General features: G+C 45.6%; 1 protein-coding gene across 1 annotated transcript; it reads left to right on the top strand.

Moving 5' to 3' along the window:
• The first annotated feature begins 7,600 nt into the window (after positions 1-7,600).
• Positions 7,601-10,047, top strand: LRRC10 (leucine rich repeat containing 10). Its single transcript, XM_090041010.1, has one exon. It carries the CDS (start codon positions 7,644-7,646, stop codon positions 8,487-8,489), a length of 846 nt encoding a protein of 281 aa, XP_089897136.1. The 5' UTR covers positions 7,601-7,643; the 3' UTR covers positions 8,490-10,047.
• Positions 10,048-13,465: the final 3,418 nt, after the last annotated feature.

Genomic DNA, 13,465 nt, shown 5'->3' with positions numbered 1-13,465 from the left:
TTAGTGGTTTGGCAGAATCCCTATTAATGTGTTCTAAGCTTGGTAATTATTGACATCCATCAAAGATATTAAACCACATCTGCCAAGGGAACAGCCTCTGCTAACAGGTGTGTATTAATGGACATTATGTGTGTTAAGGTAAAGAAGAAGAAAGGAAAATACCAGCTTTGAGGATTTTTCTGGATTGGTCAGTAAAAAAGAAAGTTGAAATGCATAGATGACACATATACATAAAGCACTTATGACAAATACATCTGCCATAATATACAATAGCATGGTTTTTGATATGGAGATGTCCCAGAAGGATGTAACACATAGGTTTTTGAGTGTGTTGTGACAAGTCATCTGCTAACAACTAAAGATTAACGCCCTATCTAAAACTAAGCCAGCAGATATGCTATTTATGTGAGAGCTGATGTGGAAATCATTAGTCCAAAAAAACATAGCTTAAAACATAGTGCATTAATAGCCAATGGTCTTCTTTTGTCAAGACTTCTTTAATGAAGGTTTTTCTGCGTCTTCCAACAAGATATTTGTAATCTTCCACTTTTCCTCAGTCTCTTGACTCAACATAAACTAAATAATAAGTTGATCTCAGCAAGAAGGTGATTTTAAAATAAAGGAATAATCGACTTTTGAACAGAGACCAAAGATGGAAATTTTATAACAAAGAATGAATGTATAAGAAGAGAGGTTATCATATGATTCAATTTTAATAGGCCAGTAAACAAAACTAAAAAGTTACAGTACATAGGAAAATGGCTGAAACACCAATTACACACTATTAAAAGTCTATGGCATGAGCCTAACTTGTATTTAAAATAAACTGCTGTGACTTTTGCCAACCTCATATATCTTATCTTTATGGAAAACCAAAAGAAGTGGAACAGTCACAAGTGTTTGGAACTTACTCCCCACAGTTGATATAATGGTCACCATGGCCGTGTCCAGACGTGACATGGATGTTTGGTCCCCCAGGGACAAGTAGCGGCAGCACACCTTGCGCCACCACTTGTCCCCAGGGAATGCCTGTGCCACACTTGCTTTGACAAGTGGCAAGTTACCCTTGTGGGGTAAGAGAGGCTGGCAATGCAGCCTTATTTGGGGTCCTGGGGGCCTCCAAGGGCTGTGGCAGCAGTGATTCTGCTGCACAGAGCCTGGCTGGCAACTGCAGCACAGCTCTGGGTGGCCCAGCTCTGCTTTTGAGCAGTGCATGCTACCATGCATGTGCTGCTCGGGTTTTTTTCCTGCTGGTTTTTTTTGACCCCTGGATAACCAGGGGTCAAAAAGAAAAAACACGGGGAAAAAAACCAGCATGGACATGGGCAGCACTCCCTTGCAGCGCAGAGAACATCTGAATATGCAGTATGTGGCACCACACACGTGGTCACAGCACCACATACTGCACGGCTGTGCTTGTCTGGACGCGGCCCATGAATTTATCTGCACTCAGCTTTTATACTGGTTTAACTACATGGATTTAGAAGCAGATATAGTTCAGTTGTGTAACTCGTAGTGTGAATGCTGTTAGACTAATATACATTTAAATTAACCTACTAAATAAACCGTATTACTGTAACACTGCCACTGCTCTTTGTTAATGCAACTACACAACAGGTTTCAACTAATTTAGCTGTATTAGTTACCAGATCATAAAGACAGCACTCTCCAGTGTGTTCAAAGAATAATTCCCTTGGTATTATTCATACAAACTAGGCCTGTTGAAATGCCTATTTATTGAACTACAGTCTTTCATGACTTAAAAGGTATGCTGGGCTGAGCTTTCACCAATCTGTGCAACTGTCTCTCTGGATAGGACTTCTCAAGTACTTTAAGTTAGAAATGAAAACTAACTTTCTCTCTTTCTTCCTCCCTTCCCTCCCCCAAGCACTAGCCTGTGGGGGAAATATCTGGTTAGTAACTGCGTACATATAGAACTTCTTCCAGAAAACCTTAATTATAGACATGAATTTTGTATTTAGTTTTGAACTCAGTGGGATCAGTAGTATTTTTACCTCATGTAGCAGTGAGTTCTAGTCTCCATCCAGCCCCTTTGAAATTCCACCTCCAACATGCACAAGCCCTAAATCCCAGTTGGACACTCATGGGAGGCCAGAGGGAAATACAGTCTTTCAGGCAGCTAAGTCTAACCAGGAGTCGCACATACCAGGAACGTGACACTTTCCCTCACTGATCTTTTTCATGGTTTCCTAGAGAACAGCGTCTCCCACACGCTATCTTGTTCTTCACAGATGGCTGAAGTCACACAGCCAAACGCTGCCTTCTGAAGCGAGCAGTAACAAAACTATCCTCACTGCTTTTAAAATAAAGCAAAGCAAAGAACACAGATAAAGCCCCATTTTCCTGTTTACTAGTACACATCATTTTAAAGGACTCTAGCTTTCCATCAGATTCATTGGAAACATATACAAGCAAGCATTCATTCCTAACGCTAGTGGAACATAAGAAACATGGTAACAAAGAATGTTAACTGTTCTGCTTTAACATGTAATTTTTGTCAGCTAAGGCCACTTGATTATACATGAACAGATAAAAACCTCAACAAAACTGCAACTATCGCTGTCCTCACCCTGAAATGAAGTCTAAGTTTGTTGACCCCAGTATATGGAAAATCCAAAAAAGTATCAGGGCCAATAAGACTGAAATCTAAAATATAAAAATGCAACTTTTAGCGTATTATGTTAGGTAATTTTGTTGGTCAGTACTTCACACCTTCAGCTCCTCCGCTCATCACTGCTACTTGTATAAATCAAGCCTTTGCATTATATTGCTGAAGCTCCCTTGTTGGTTTTTTGTCAAATCCCCTGATCTCACTGGCTCATTCCAAACAGACTTTAGTTTTGCCAGCAAAACACAAAATGCAGCAACAAAAGGTCATTGTGACTTTTTTTGATAAGCTAGAATAATGATTAAACTATAACCCCAAAAGGTAGTTAAAACCTAAAAGAAAAAATATGATCTACAAATACGTAATCTCTTATAGCCATGCAAAGCTGCTCATACAAAAATGTAAGTAAATCTTATCTTTCCCCTACAATACATTAATAACTGGACTGCCATACTTCACACAAACTCTATTCATAACCAAACATGTCTTAATATTAACATACTTATACACTTTTACCTAAGTTTATGGACCACACAGATTACTGTGATACCTGAAAATGTTTATTTTGGTAAATACCTACATCATGGATGTATTCTCTATAATCAAACTATCATTAGCTCATAACAATGCATATAGTTCTTTGATAGATATGAGTGAAGTAAAACAATTTTTGAAAAACTCAAAAGTGTTCTCATGAAAATTGGAATTTCATAAAACTGAAAAATATATCCTAACATTAGTCTCTAATGCATACAAAACATTTAAAATAAATTTCTGTAAAATCTAAATCTCTAAATTTTCTATGGTAATCACTGCGAGAGAACACATGAAATCAAATGGACAAGGCACACTATTTACACAGTTTCTCTGGAGTACTACATGGTACTACATTACCAAAAGTGGAATTGCTACATCAGTAGAAGCTCGAGGGTCCTGGGGTCATGTCATATGCACAATACCTTTATATGTTTTCTCATTGTAAAGCTAATTAGGGATAGTGCTTTCAACACTGATTTTTCCATGAAATCCACAGACACCTGAAATAATATCCTTACCTTCAAGGCCTGATAATTATGCCCAACCCAGTTTATAAGCCCTAAACCTCAGATCAGCCTATATCGGGGCGGGCAATTATTTCAGGCAGAGGGCCGCTTACTGATTTTTGGCAAGCCATTGAGGGCCACATGATAGGCAGCTAGGGACAGCTAAATATTAATTTTCTAAAATTTTTAGGGGCCCCACAAGTTGGATAGAATGACCTGGCAGGCTGCATCCAGCCCACAGACCAGATTTTGCCCACCCATGACCTATATCCATTCTGCTCTTGCAGTAATGCCAGGTGCCATTTGTTTGCATGGCACATAAATGTCTCAACACCCCCTTTCATAATGTTATTTGTATATACCCCTCAAGAACTAGACTACCAGGTCAATGCATTCTCATTCAGATTCCTTCCTACAAACCCACTTATTCTAGGACATGAGAACAAGTAACTGCATTGGCTGTCAGATGATTTGGGACCGTCTATACAAAGGCTGCCCAACTTCTAAGCAGCTGCGGCCAAACATCCCCTGAGCTGTACCAGCAGGGGCTGCACACCCACAAGCTGCTCCAGGGCAAGCCATTGGCCACCCCCGGCCACATGCTATGTGGATGTCACCCACACCCAGCCACCACACTGTGCACCACACCCTCCTCCCACTGCTGCACCCCCTGCCCATGTGGGCCCACCCCCTGCCCTTACTGCTGCACTGTACATACTGCCCCTGCTCCCCACTGCACCATGCATACACCCCTGTTACACCATGCATATGGCCCCAGGCTCACCCTCAGTTCCTTGGACCATGCTGCACCACACAACCCTGGCCCCTGGAACAGGCTCATACAGTGAAAGTCAGAGAAGGGGATCCTGGAGGGCAATGGCATAAACAGTGTCCAGGCAGAAGCCAAGAGGTCACAACTTAATGCCTTATGGTTTGCATGTAGCCAGTGGGCCACCAGTTGGACAACCCTGGTCTATACACTTAGAGTGATAGAGAAATAGGACTGGAAGTGACCTCCAGAAGTCATGCAGTCCAACTCCATGCCTGAGGCAGGACTATCCCTATCCAAACGATCCTGTACAATTCACAATTTAAACTCTGCATAATACTGTCAACCCTGACACAACACAGACCTAATACCCTAATTTGCCACAGGTAAAGCGGGGGAACCGCAGCAGCCAACGTCCTGCTTCTACGAAATGTTGTTAATATATGCTCAAGAGCTGCCAGGTAGAAGAAGCTCTCTGCAGAGGAAGGCAAAAATCCCACAGTCTGTACCAATCTGAGCATGGGGTAAAATTCCTTCCTGATGCCAAATACAGCAATACCAAGACTCCCAAGTCCTCTACCATAGTGCTGCCATCCAGTCAGATTGTCACCAATTTTATATGTGTGTTTTTTATTATTCCTCCCAAGGTGTAGCACCTTGCATTTGTCCAAGTGGAACTTCATCCTGTTAGCTCTAGCCCAACTTTCCAATCTATTGAGATCCTTATGAATTTTACTTGCATCCTCCAATGTGTTCACAATCCTTCCCAGTTTTAGGTTGTCTTGCAAACTTGTTAATAAACATGTTGAACAGCACAGGGCCTAGGACAGATCCCTGTGGGTCTCCACTTGAAAACTGCCATTCTGACATGGACCCATTACTAATTACCCTTTACTTGTGGCTATTGAGCCAGTTATCTATCTGCCTTGTAATAGCTTTATGTAGCCCACATTTCTCCACTTTGTTTTTGAGTGACCATATCATTTACAACTTTGCATTACTGGGGAAATGACTGGCGAGGCTGCAGTACTGTAGAAAAGGATCTAGGGGTTACAATGGACCATAAGTCAAATATGAGCCAAGTGTGCTGGTTAAAAAAACAATAATTGCACACTGGGCTGTATTAACAGGAGCATCAGGTGAAAATTAAGGGAAGTGATTCTTCCTTTCTATTTTGCACTAGAGAAGCCTCACCTGGAGTACTGTATCCAGTTTTGGGCACTGCACTGCAAGAAAGATGTGGGCAACTGTAGATAGGGTACAGCAGAGCAACAAAAAAAAGGGGATGTTGAAAGACTATTTTCTGTGGTTGCAGACACAGAACAAGCAGTAATAGTCTTAAATTGCAGCAGGGGAAATTTCAGACGTATAGTATAGGAAGAACCTTTTCACTATGAGGGTGGTTAAATATTGGGACTGATTACCTAGAGAGGTTGTGGAATCTCCATTCTTGGAAGTTTTTAAGAGCAGGTTAGACAAACATATGTCTGGAATGAACGGGATCATTCTGCCTTGAGCAGAGGGCTGGACTAGATGACCTTCAGAGGTCCTTTCCAGCCCTACTTTTCTTATGATTACCAAATTGTGACTAATGGGAGCCTGACTGCACAGCCCAGTATGTTGAATCTGGTGTTCTACTGTCTGCTCCAGAAGCTGAGCACAGGTTGTGACCAGTAACCAATGACCATGAGATCAACTTAACTGGCTAATTCTCTCTTTTGCCTTATATTATTAGCTTTGTCTTTTCCTCCCCCTGCCCCACACAGTAAGTTGCTCCAGACAGCAACCATGTCGCTCCTGTAGGTTGACTATCCCGATCCTTACTGAAAACAATAGCAATATGTTCCAGACATTCCACATTTATAGAGTTACCTTTCAATGAGGGAAAACATTGCCACCGATTGAAGTATATAAAGTCATGTGTCAGAGGAAAGGGGAGTCAGTAGCAGGGACACTGGAAGTGCAGCAGCACAGTCAGAAGTGGCACAGAAGCGCCCCTCAGCAGGTTGAGCTGGTGAATACATGATACCGAAATTCAGAAAGTATGTGGACAATGCAGTTGAGTGAAAAAGCTCCTTGAGGCTAAAAGTGCCAGCAGCTATAGTAAATGCTGTTAAATTAAGACAGTAAATACTAGAGCGCCTAACGATAGCGCTTTGCCAAGTATGTGTGTTAAAAGTTTGAGATAAGTAGCGGGTGGTAGGTTACACTCTTAAAATATGTGTTTGGCACCTTACAAAGTAACTCCATAAAAGTGGCACTCATCTGGAAAGTCAGTGGAGTCTTGACAGATATTTTAAACAACAATCGACTTATATCTGATGTTTCCGCTTGTTCGGCTCCAAGTTTAAACTGTTTGGCTTACTATTAAGTTAAATTGCCATTCTTTAGCAACGTTTACTTTCCTGACCCAATCCTCCTGGTGGGTAGTGACCACACAGGCAGCCCAGCTGGAAAAGGGGGACACTCGGGGGGCGGTTTTGCATCCCATTTAATGGAAGTTTAGAACTTTTCCAGTCTCGGCTGCGAGGGAAAGAGTCCTTTGTGGCCAAGCGTGTGTGTGTGCATGCACGTGCGTGTCTCTCACTCTCTCTGGGGAAGCATATATGAGTGTGTGCATGCGCGTGTCTGGGGAAACGTGCGCGTGAATCTCTTCCAGGGCAAGCGTGTGTGCGAGTGTGCTTACGTGCATGCATCTCTTGGTAAATGCATGCATGTGTGTTCATGTGCCTTTTCTGGGCAAGCACATCTTGCTGCATATTTGTGTGCTTGTATGTGTGCATGTGTCTGTCTTTCTGGGCAAGCATGTATGTATGTGTGTGTTTTTGGGCAAGCATGTGTGTGCACGCATGCATGCATGCATCCGCAAGCGAGTATGTCTTTCTGGACAAGTGTGAGTGCGTGCATGTTTCTGGACAAGCATGTGTGCGTGTGCCTTTGCATGTGTGCGTGTGCTCTGCTGGACAGGCATGCGAGTGCGTGCCTGCACACACGACCTGCTCTCGGTGTCGGGCCGCTCGTCCTTGCCATCCCCACACACTCAGGCCCTTATCAGAAACATTTCAGGGCTCTCGAGACGGGTGGCGGGTGCCATGTAAACAGAGCGCTATAAGGGGCGGCAGGAAATGCCGGCGGGCAGCGCGCGAGCGGCAGGACCCAGCCGCAGTCGCGCTCGTCCCGCGGCCCCGGCCCCGGCCCCGGCATGGGCAACAGCCTGCGAGCCCTGGCGGCGCTGCTGCCGTGCGAGCCGTGCCAGCGCTGCGTGCTGCCGGCGCTGGACGAGATGCCGGCGGACAAGGTGGTGGAGCTGAGCGGGCGGCAGCTGCGGCGCCTGCCCCTGCGCGTCTGCGCCTTCGGGGCGCTGGTGAAGCTGTACCTGAGCGACAACCGCCTGAGCCAGCTGCCGCCCGAGCTGGAGCGGCTGCAGCACCTGCAGCTGCTGGCGCTGGACTTCAACGAGTTCCGCGCGCTGCCGGGCGCCGTGTGCGCGCTGCGCCGCCTCTGCACGCTCTACCTGGGCAACAACCGGCTCCGCGACCTGCCGCGCGACCTGCGCCGCCTGCAGAACCTGCGCACGCTGTGGCTCGACGCCAACCGGCTGAGCCGCCTGCCCGCCGCGGTCTGCGACCTGCGCCTGCTGCGCGCCCTGCACGCCGGCTCCAACGCGCTGCGCGCCCTGCCCGCCCGCCTAAGCGCGCTGCGCCGCCTGCGCTCCATCTGGCTCGCGGACAACCAGCTGCCCGCCTTCCCGCCCGTGCTGCTGCGCATGCCGCTGCTCGAGGTCATCGACGTGGATCGCAACGCCATCCGCGCCTTCCCCAGCCTGGAGCACCTGCCCGCCCTCAAGCTCGTCATCTACGACCACAACCCCTGCCGCAACGCCCCCCGCGTGCGGTCTGGCGTGCGCCGCGTCGGCCGCTGGGCGGACGACAGCCCCGAGCCCGTGCGCCGCGCCCTGCCGGGCCCGGAGCCCGCCGCCCCGCAGCCGAGGTCGTGCGTGGAGGGAGGGGGAGGCGCGGCCACCACCGACGCTGAGGCGGCGGCTTGAGGCGGGTGCTGGCAGCCCCTTCCGCGGGCTCCGCGCCCCCAAGCTCTTGGGATTGCCTAAGTGCCTTCTGCCCAATGGGCGCGGAGCCCGCCTCAGGCACCAAGGGAACTCGAGGCGCCATTGATTAATCACCTTCCACAGGCTTCTGCTCAATGGGTGTGGAGCCCACCAAAGCAACTCGAGGCGCCATTGGTTAACCGCCTTCCGGGGGCTCTGCCCAGAGGGCACCCAAGCCTGTAGGAGCTCCACATGCGATTGGCTAGCCCCGTTCCACTGGGCCCCCAGCCTACCTGAGGCATGTGGGCTGCACCCCGAGCGGCCGGGGGCCCGGCCCTTGCTTTCCATGCGGCACAAAGCAGTGATCCGCAGCTGGGTGCCTGCAGGCTCTTGCAAGGGCACTGCGGGAGGGGCGAGGACGGGGGTAGGTGTAGTAATAACAGTCCCAGACCATGCGACAGCCAGCAGAAATGCTACACAGGCACGTCGGAGGCAGACCTCAGGAAAACAGGTGCTGGCATCCAGAGCGGAAAAGGAGCTGGCTGCTGACTGCCTCCAGTGGTGCTGCAACTTCAACCAAGCGGCAAAGCCTCTTGCCCTCAAAGCCAGGAGGAGGAGCGGAGGAAGGAAGAGGAGAAGAATCCCAGCCTGCAGCCTATTTGCCCCTGTGGAAAGACCTGCAACTTCTGCCACTGGGTCTGTGGCTCAAGGAATGGACTGGTCAGTCACCTCAAGACCCACCCAGTGAGCGGTGTAGAGATTGTCCTCAAATCGAGGGATCGCTGACAGTGCCTTCTGTTAGGTAGGGTGCAGCAACTCTATGCCCTCAGGTATGGGGGGTGGGGGAAGCCTGACCAGGGGACCTTGAACCATCTGTGCCACGGGTAATACCCTCCTGACTGGGAATGGGATGCAGCAACAGCTTCAAATGCTGGTAGAGGCAGCTTTTTGGATGTACAGCACCTTCTGTGATGAGGCCTTGACTTTCTAAGGGGATTTCACTAGGCTGGAAGAGCTGCACTGAACACATGTGATGCACAAGCAGTCTGAACAGCACAGTATGTAAAGCCCAACAGGGACTTTCCATAAAAGGCTGGATTCAGTGCCTGGCAGTGACTGTTTAATGTCACTTACATTCTTAAGGGAATTATCTGGGAAATACAGACTGTTAGTACTTGCTGTCTCATTAAAGTCTGGATTGGGAGCTGGCTAGTTCTCATGCAATAGGGCCACTATTTATTCAATGAGGGGGGAGCAGGGCTAGTCTTCAAGTGCTTCCAGCAGAGGGACATGGATTGCATCTGTTTGTGAAACAAATTGTTTTTTTAACCCTCCCCTCCCCCCCAAAAATGTCTTTGGCAAACCTGTGAACTGGCTGCAACTGTTTCATTAGTTTAAAGAAATAAATGGAAGGAGTGTTGCCTTTTCTGTATGAAGGGGTCTGTGTGCTTGTGATCTCTGCTCCTTTCCTTGAGTGTTCAGGCATTGCGATTCTTTTGGTCTGTTTTGTCTGAGGGTTTACCTATGCAAGGAAGAAACAGTATTTGCAATTAACTTGGGAGAAGGGTGTTAAAATGCCTTGTATCTGCATGTGTCAGGTATCCCCGTTGTAGCTGTATTGGTCTAGAGGCAAAAGGAAACAGAACTCATGGTAGAGGTTCTCTCTTTTATTAGACCAACTAGATGTTTGCAAAAAAGAGTCTTTAATTGCAAGATGCTTGCAATTAAAGATTTTTTGTTTTGCAAATATCTAGTTGGTCTAACAAAAGAGAGAACCTCTACCATGAGTTCTGTTTCCTTTTCTACCTGTATGACACTGGTTTCTAGTCTCCTTGAAAGTGCATTAAATCACTTCCAGATTGAGCTAGTCCAGGGGGAAAAAACAAAAACCCAACAAAAAACCCATGGTCACAGCCTTGGTTTCAATTAACTTTCCTGACGGTCTTCCAACTGTTTATCCTGGAACATCCGGACTGTTTACCTGGGTCCTCTACTGCGCTGGGGTCATGCTGACCAGATGGCACTTCTGTACATGACCAGAAGCACCCTGTTTGCAATTACGTGCTGCTGGAGTAACCGTCTCAGTCTCATAGCAGCTGTGACCTACGCATCTATGTGCATGGACAAGTGCAAAAAGCAGGAATCAAAGCAAATGATGGAGAAAGGTCACTCCCAGAACAAGCTCCAATACTACAACAAAGGGAAGAAGCTACTGCAGGCATTATTTATTCATTTATTTTTAAAGGGACAGTAGTTCAACTTCTGAAAAAACCCTCCCGCACCTGCCCCTGTTTCCATGAACCAGAGCAGATTTTTTGCCAAGGGCAGCTGCCAATGAATCCTAGTACTTTATGGATAACATTGGAGGTACTGAAGGTACTGAATTTGGATCCCATCCTGAGCAGGCCTATAATGAGATTTCCCTTGGAAAGCCAGGATCTCTTCCTGTATGCCAAAGCCTGAGGCAGGCCCTACTCAGTAATGCTAGCAAATTTACTACAATGATAGCGGGCCTAGGTTCCCGTTTGAGTAAAATGGCAAAGATCCATCTTTAACTTCTAGATGTATCAATATTTCAAGATATGATCCTATTTAAATAGGATTCTAGTGCTGCAACAGGAATGAAAGAAGCCAGAGGATTATTTGAGCTGCCTTTGGTCACAAGTCGCAGATTTTCATCAGAAAGCATGAGTAGCTGGAATAATAAATCAAGCCAGCACAACAAATAAAGCTGGTCCAATAGTACAGGACTAGGAGTTCTCAAACGTCAAACTATTTTAATCTTTAGCTGAGATGAATCATGCAGTATCAGATTTAAACCTTGTTACTCCTCTAGGGCTTGTCTCCATGTAGTTGTGCAGGAAAACACTGCCTTTGTGGGAAGAAATATTTATTTAGCAAGCTGCTTTGTGATCTGCTCTCAGTGCAGCTAGGATAATGGGCAAATACAAGTCAAGAGTGCAAGATGAATCAAATATCACACAATCATTATTGTATGTGTATGCATTTATATTTGAAAAACAACTGTAGTCACAGGTAGTAAGTCACTTAGTTCAGTCTAAACAATTAACATTTTCCAAAAGATCTTTTAGTTCTTCCCAGATCTCCAGTCTGGTATCAGACACGTAACTTCAGCTAAACCTTGCCTCATCCTAATATAGGATGATAAAACATCCTAACCCATGCTCAAGTTTCAGGGTAAAATTATTTTGAATTTGTTCTAAGGTCTGCTTCTTGATCACTAACCAGGGGTGTAGGTTATAGCCGTGTTCGTCTTAAGGACATAGGGAGACTATTCTTTGGGTGAATTTTCTATTAAATCAATTTAAATAGTGGGGAAAAAATGTTTAAGTTAAACGGCAACTCCGCTATTCACCCCCCTTCTCCCTGCAACCCAGCCTGTCTCACACACACTGACTCCTCAATTTACATCTTCACTGACTGCTTATCTTGTATTTATACCAGCCCAGCCTCTGGCTTCTTTACTTTTCATTCCATCCAGGAAGAGCACACACCAACTGCAGAAACTTCCTCAGCCTGCCGAAGGGTTTTTAAACCTAAAAGCTTGCTTATTTTTTTCCCCCCAACTATTTAAGTTGGTCTAATAAAAGATATCCGATTCACCCAAAGAACCTTGTCCGCCTTGAAACCTAACCAGAAATTCTACCCTGAACAACTATCACAAGCTTAGGTTTCTCGGAGTAGTATCAGGGCAAGATTTCTCTTGATACAGAAAACTCTAAAAATAAGAAAAAAAATACAAAATTAGCCACTCTTACAGCAACTCTTCAGTTCTTGAAAAGCCTGGTAGTCAGCAGCAACTAGAAGGAGAGTCTGCACCCTATGCTAAAAGACAGATCCAAGTGGATGGACACAACCTGAGATCAGGCTCAAGTATAACTTGTATTTTTTATTTGTGACAGCAATGCCTGCTCTCAGACAGCAGACTCAGAGCAAAACATTTTCGACCCAGGTGCCATGAAGTCCACAAAATATTAGTACTGTTAGGTGTGCAAACATCCACTCCATAATTCACAAGATAAACCAAGAGAACACATCCACAAGAGTATGGCCATGCAGTATGTGACACAACAGACACATCAGATAAAATGCAGAAATTATCCAAGTTAAATATACCAATACTAATGCCAGTCAAGGCAACTTTTATTCTCCTTTGCCATTTTAATTTAACTTAAACCAAATTGATCCATACAAGTAGTTTCCTTTGCTCAATTAAACTGTCATCTCACAAACAAGATAAAAGACCAGGGGGGCTGGAACTTTAAATGCATGTAATTTTTTTTGCCTTAAAGTTAAGTCTTTGTATGCAGCAAGAAATACTGCTTATTGTATCTAGAATAAACCTTCACTGAATTACTTGTGTAACTGGTAACAGACGGTGAAAAAAATGTAGCTAGACTGTGCTTTATGAGACAGGCTTAATGTGTCACCCAATCACAAGGAATGGTTAAGTGGGACTAAAGTGGTGTGCTACGAATTTAATGTTAAAGCAAGTAAGTCTGATGCATTGACTAGTTGAATCAGATTGGCTTCAACAACACCAAAATGTAAAATTGCAGAGTATATTTATCAACCATTCCAGAAATTGGGGCTAGAGGCAAATTGCTCTGAAATATATATGCCTTTAAATCCTTAGCATATTTCAAAAGCAGCCTGGTCTCTCTATACAGATTTCTGAAACAGCCAAAAATGCTGTTACCATACCATTGGGCCTAGGCAAGATGAGGCTACTTTGGGGATTTGCTATAGTATTACTTGACTAATTTTAAAATCTTTGAAAGAAAAACATGGCTGATTTGCCTGACCCTCTTACTGCTATTCCACCCTGCTCATCTCCGTGGGTCCCAGGTATAAGTCTGAAAACAAAAGTGACTACAAGGCTCTGGGGTTGACAGCAAATGCGGCAAGAGTTTAGGGTCATCTCCTCTATTCTTCAAGGCAAAATTAGAAGTCCAGAC

The sequence above is a fragment of the Crocodylus siamensis genome, chromosome 4, assembly GCF_052110815.1.
Source record: "Crocodylus siamensis isolate JL-2025a chromosome 4, ASM5211081v1, whole genome shotgun sequence".
Classification (NCBI taxonomy): domain Eukaryota; kingdom Metazoa; phylum Chordata; order Crocodylia; family Crocodylidae; genus Crocodylus; species Crocodylus siamensis.
Note: the sequence above shows the minus strand (reverse complement) of the source record. Positions and strands in the feature narration are given on the sequence as shown.

Bases quoted from the DNA above. Each gene is read 5' to 3' on its own strand.
- LRRC10 (XM_090041010.1), top strand. From the start codon at position 7,644: ATGGGCAACAGCCTGCGAGCCCTGGCGGCGCTGCTGCCGTGCGAGCCG.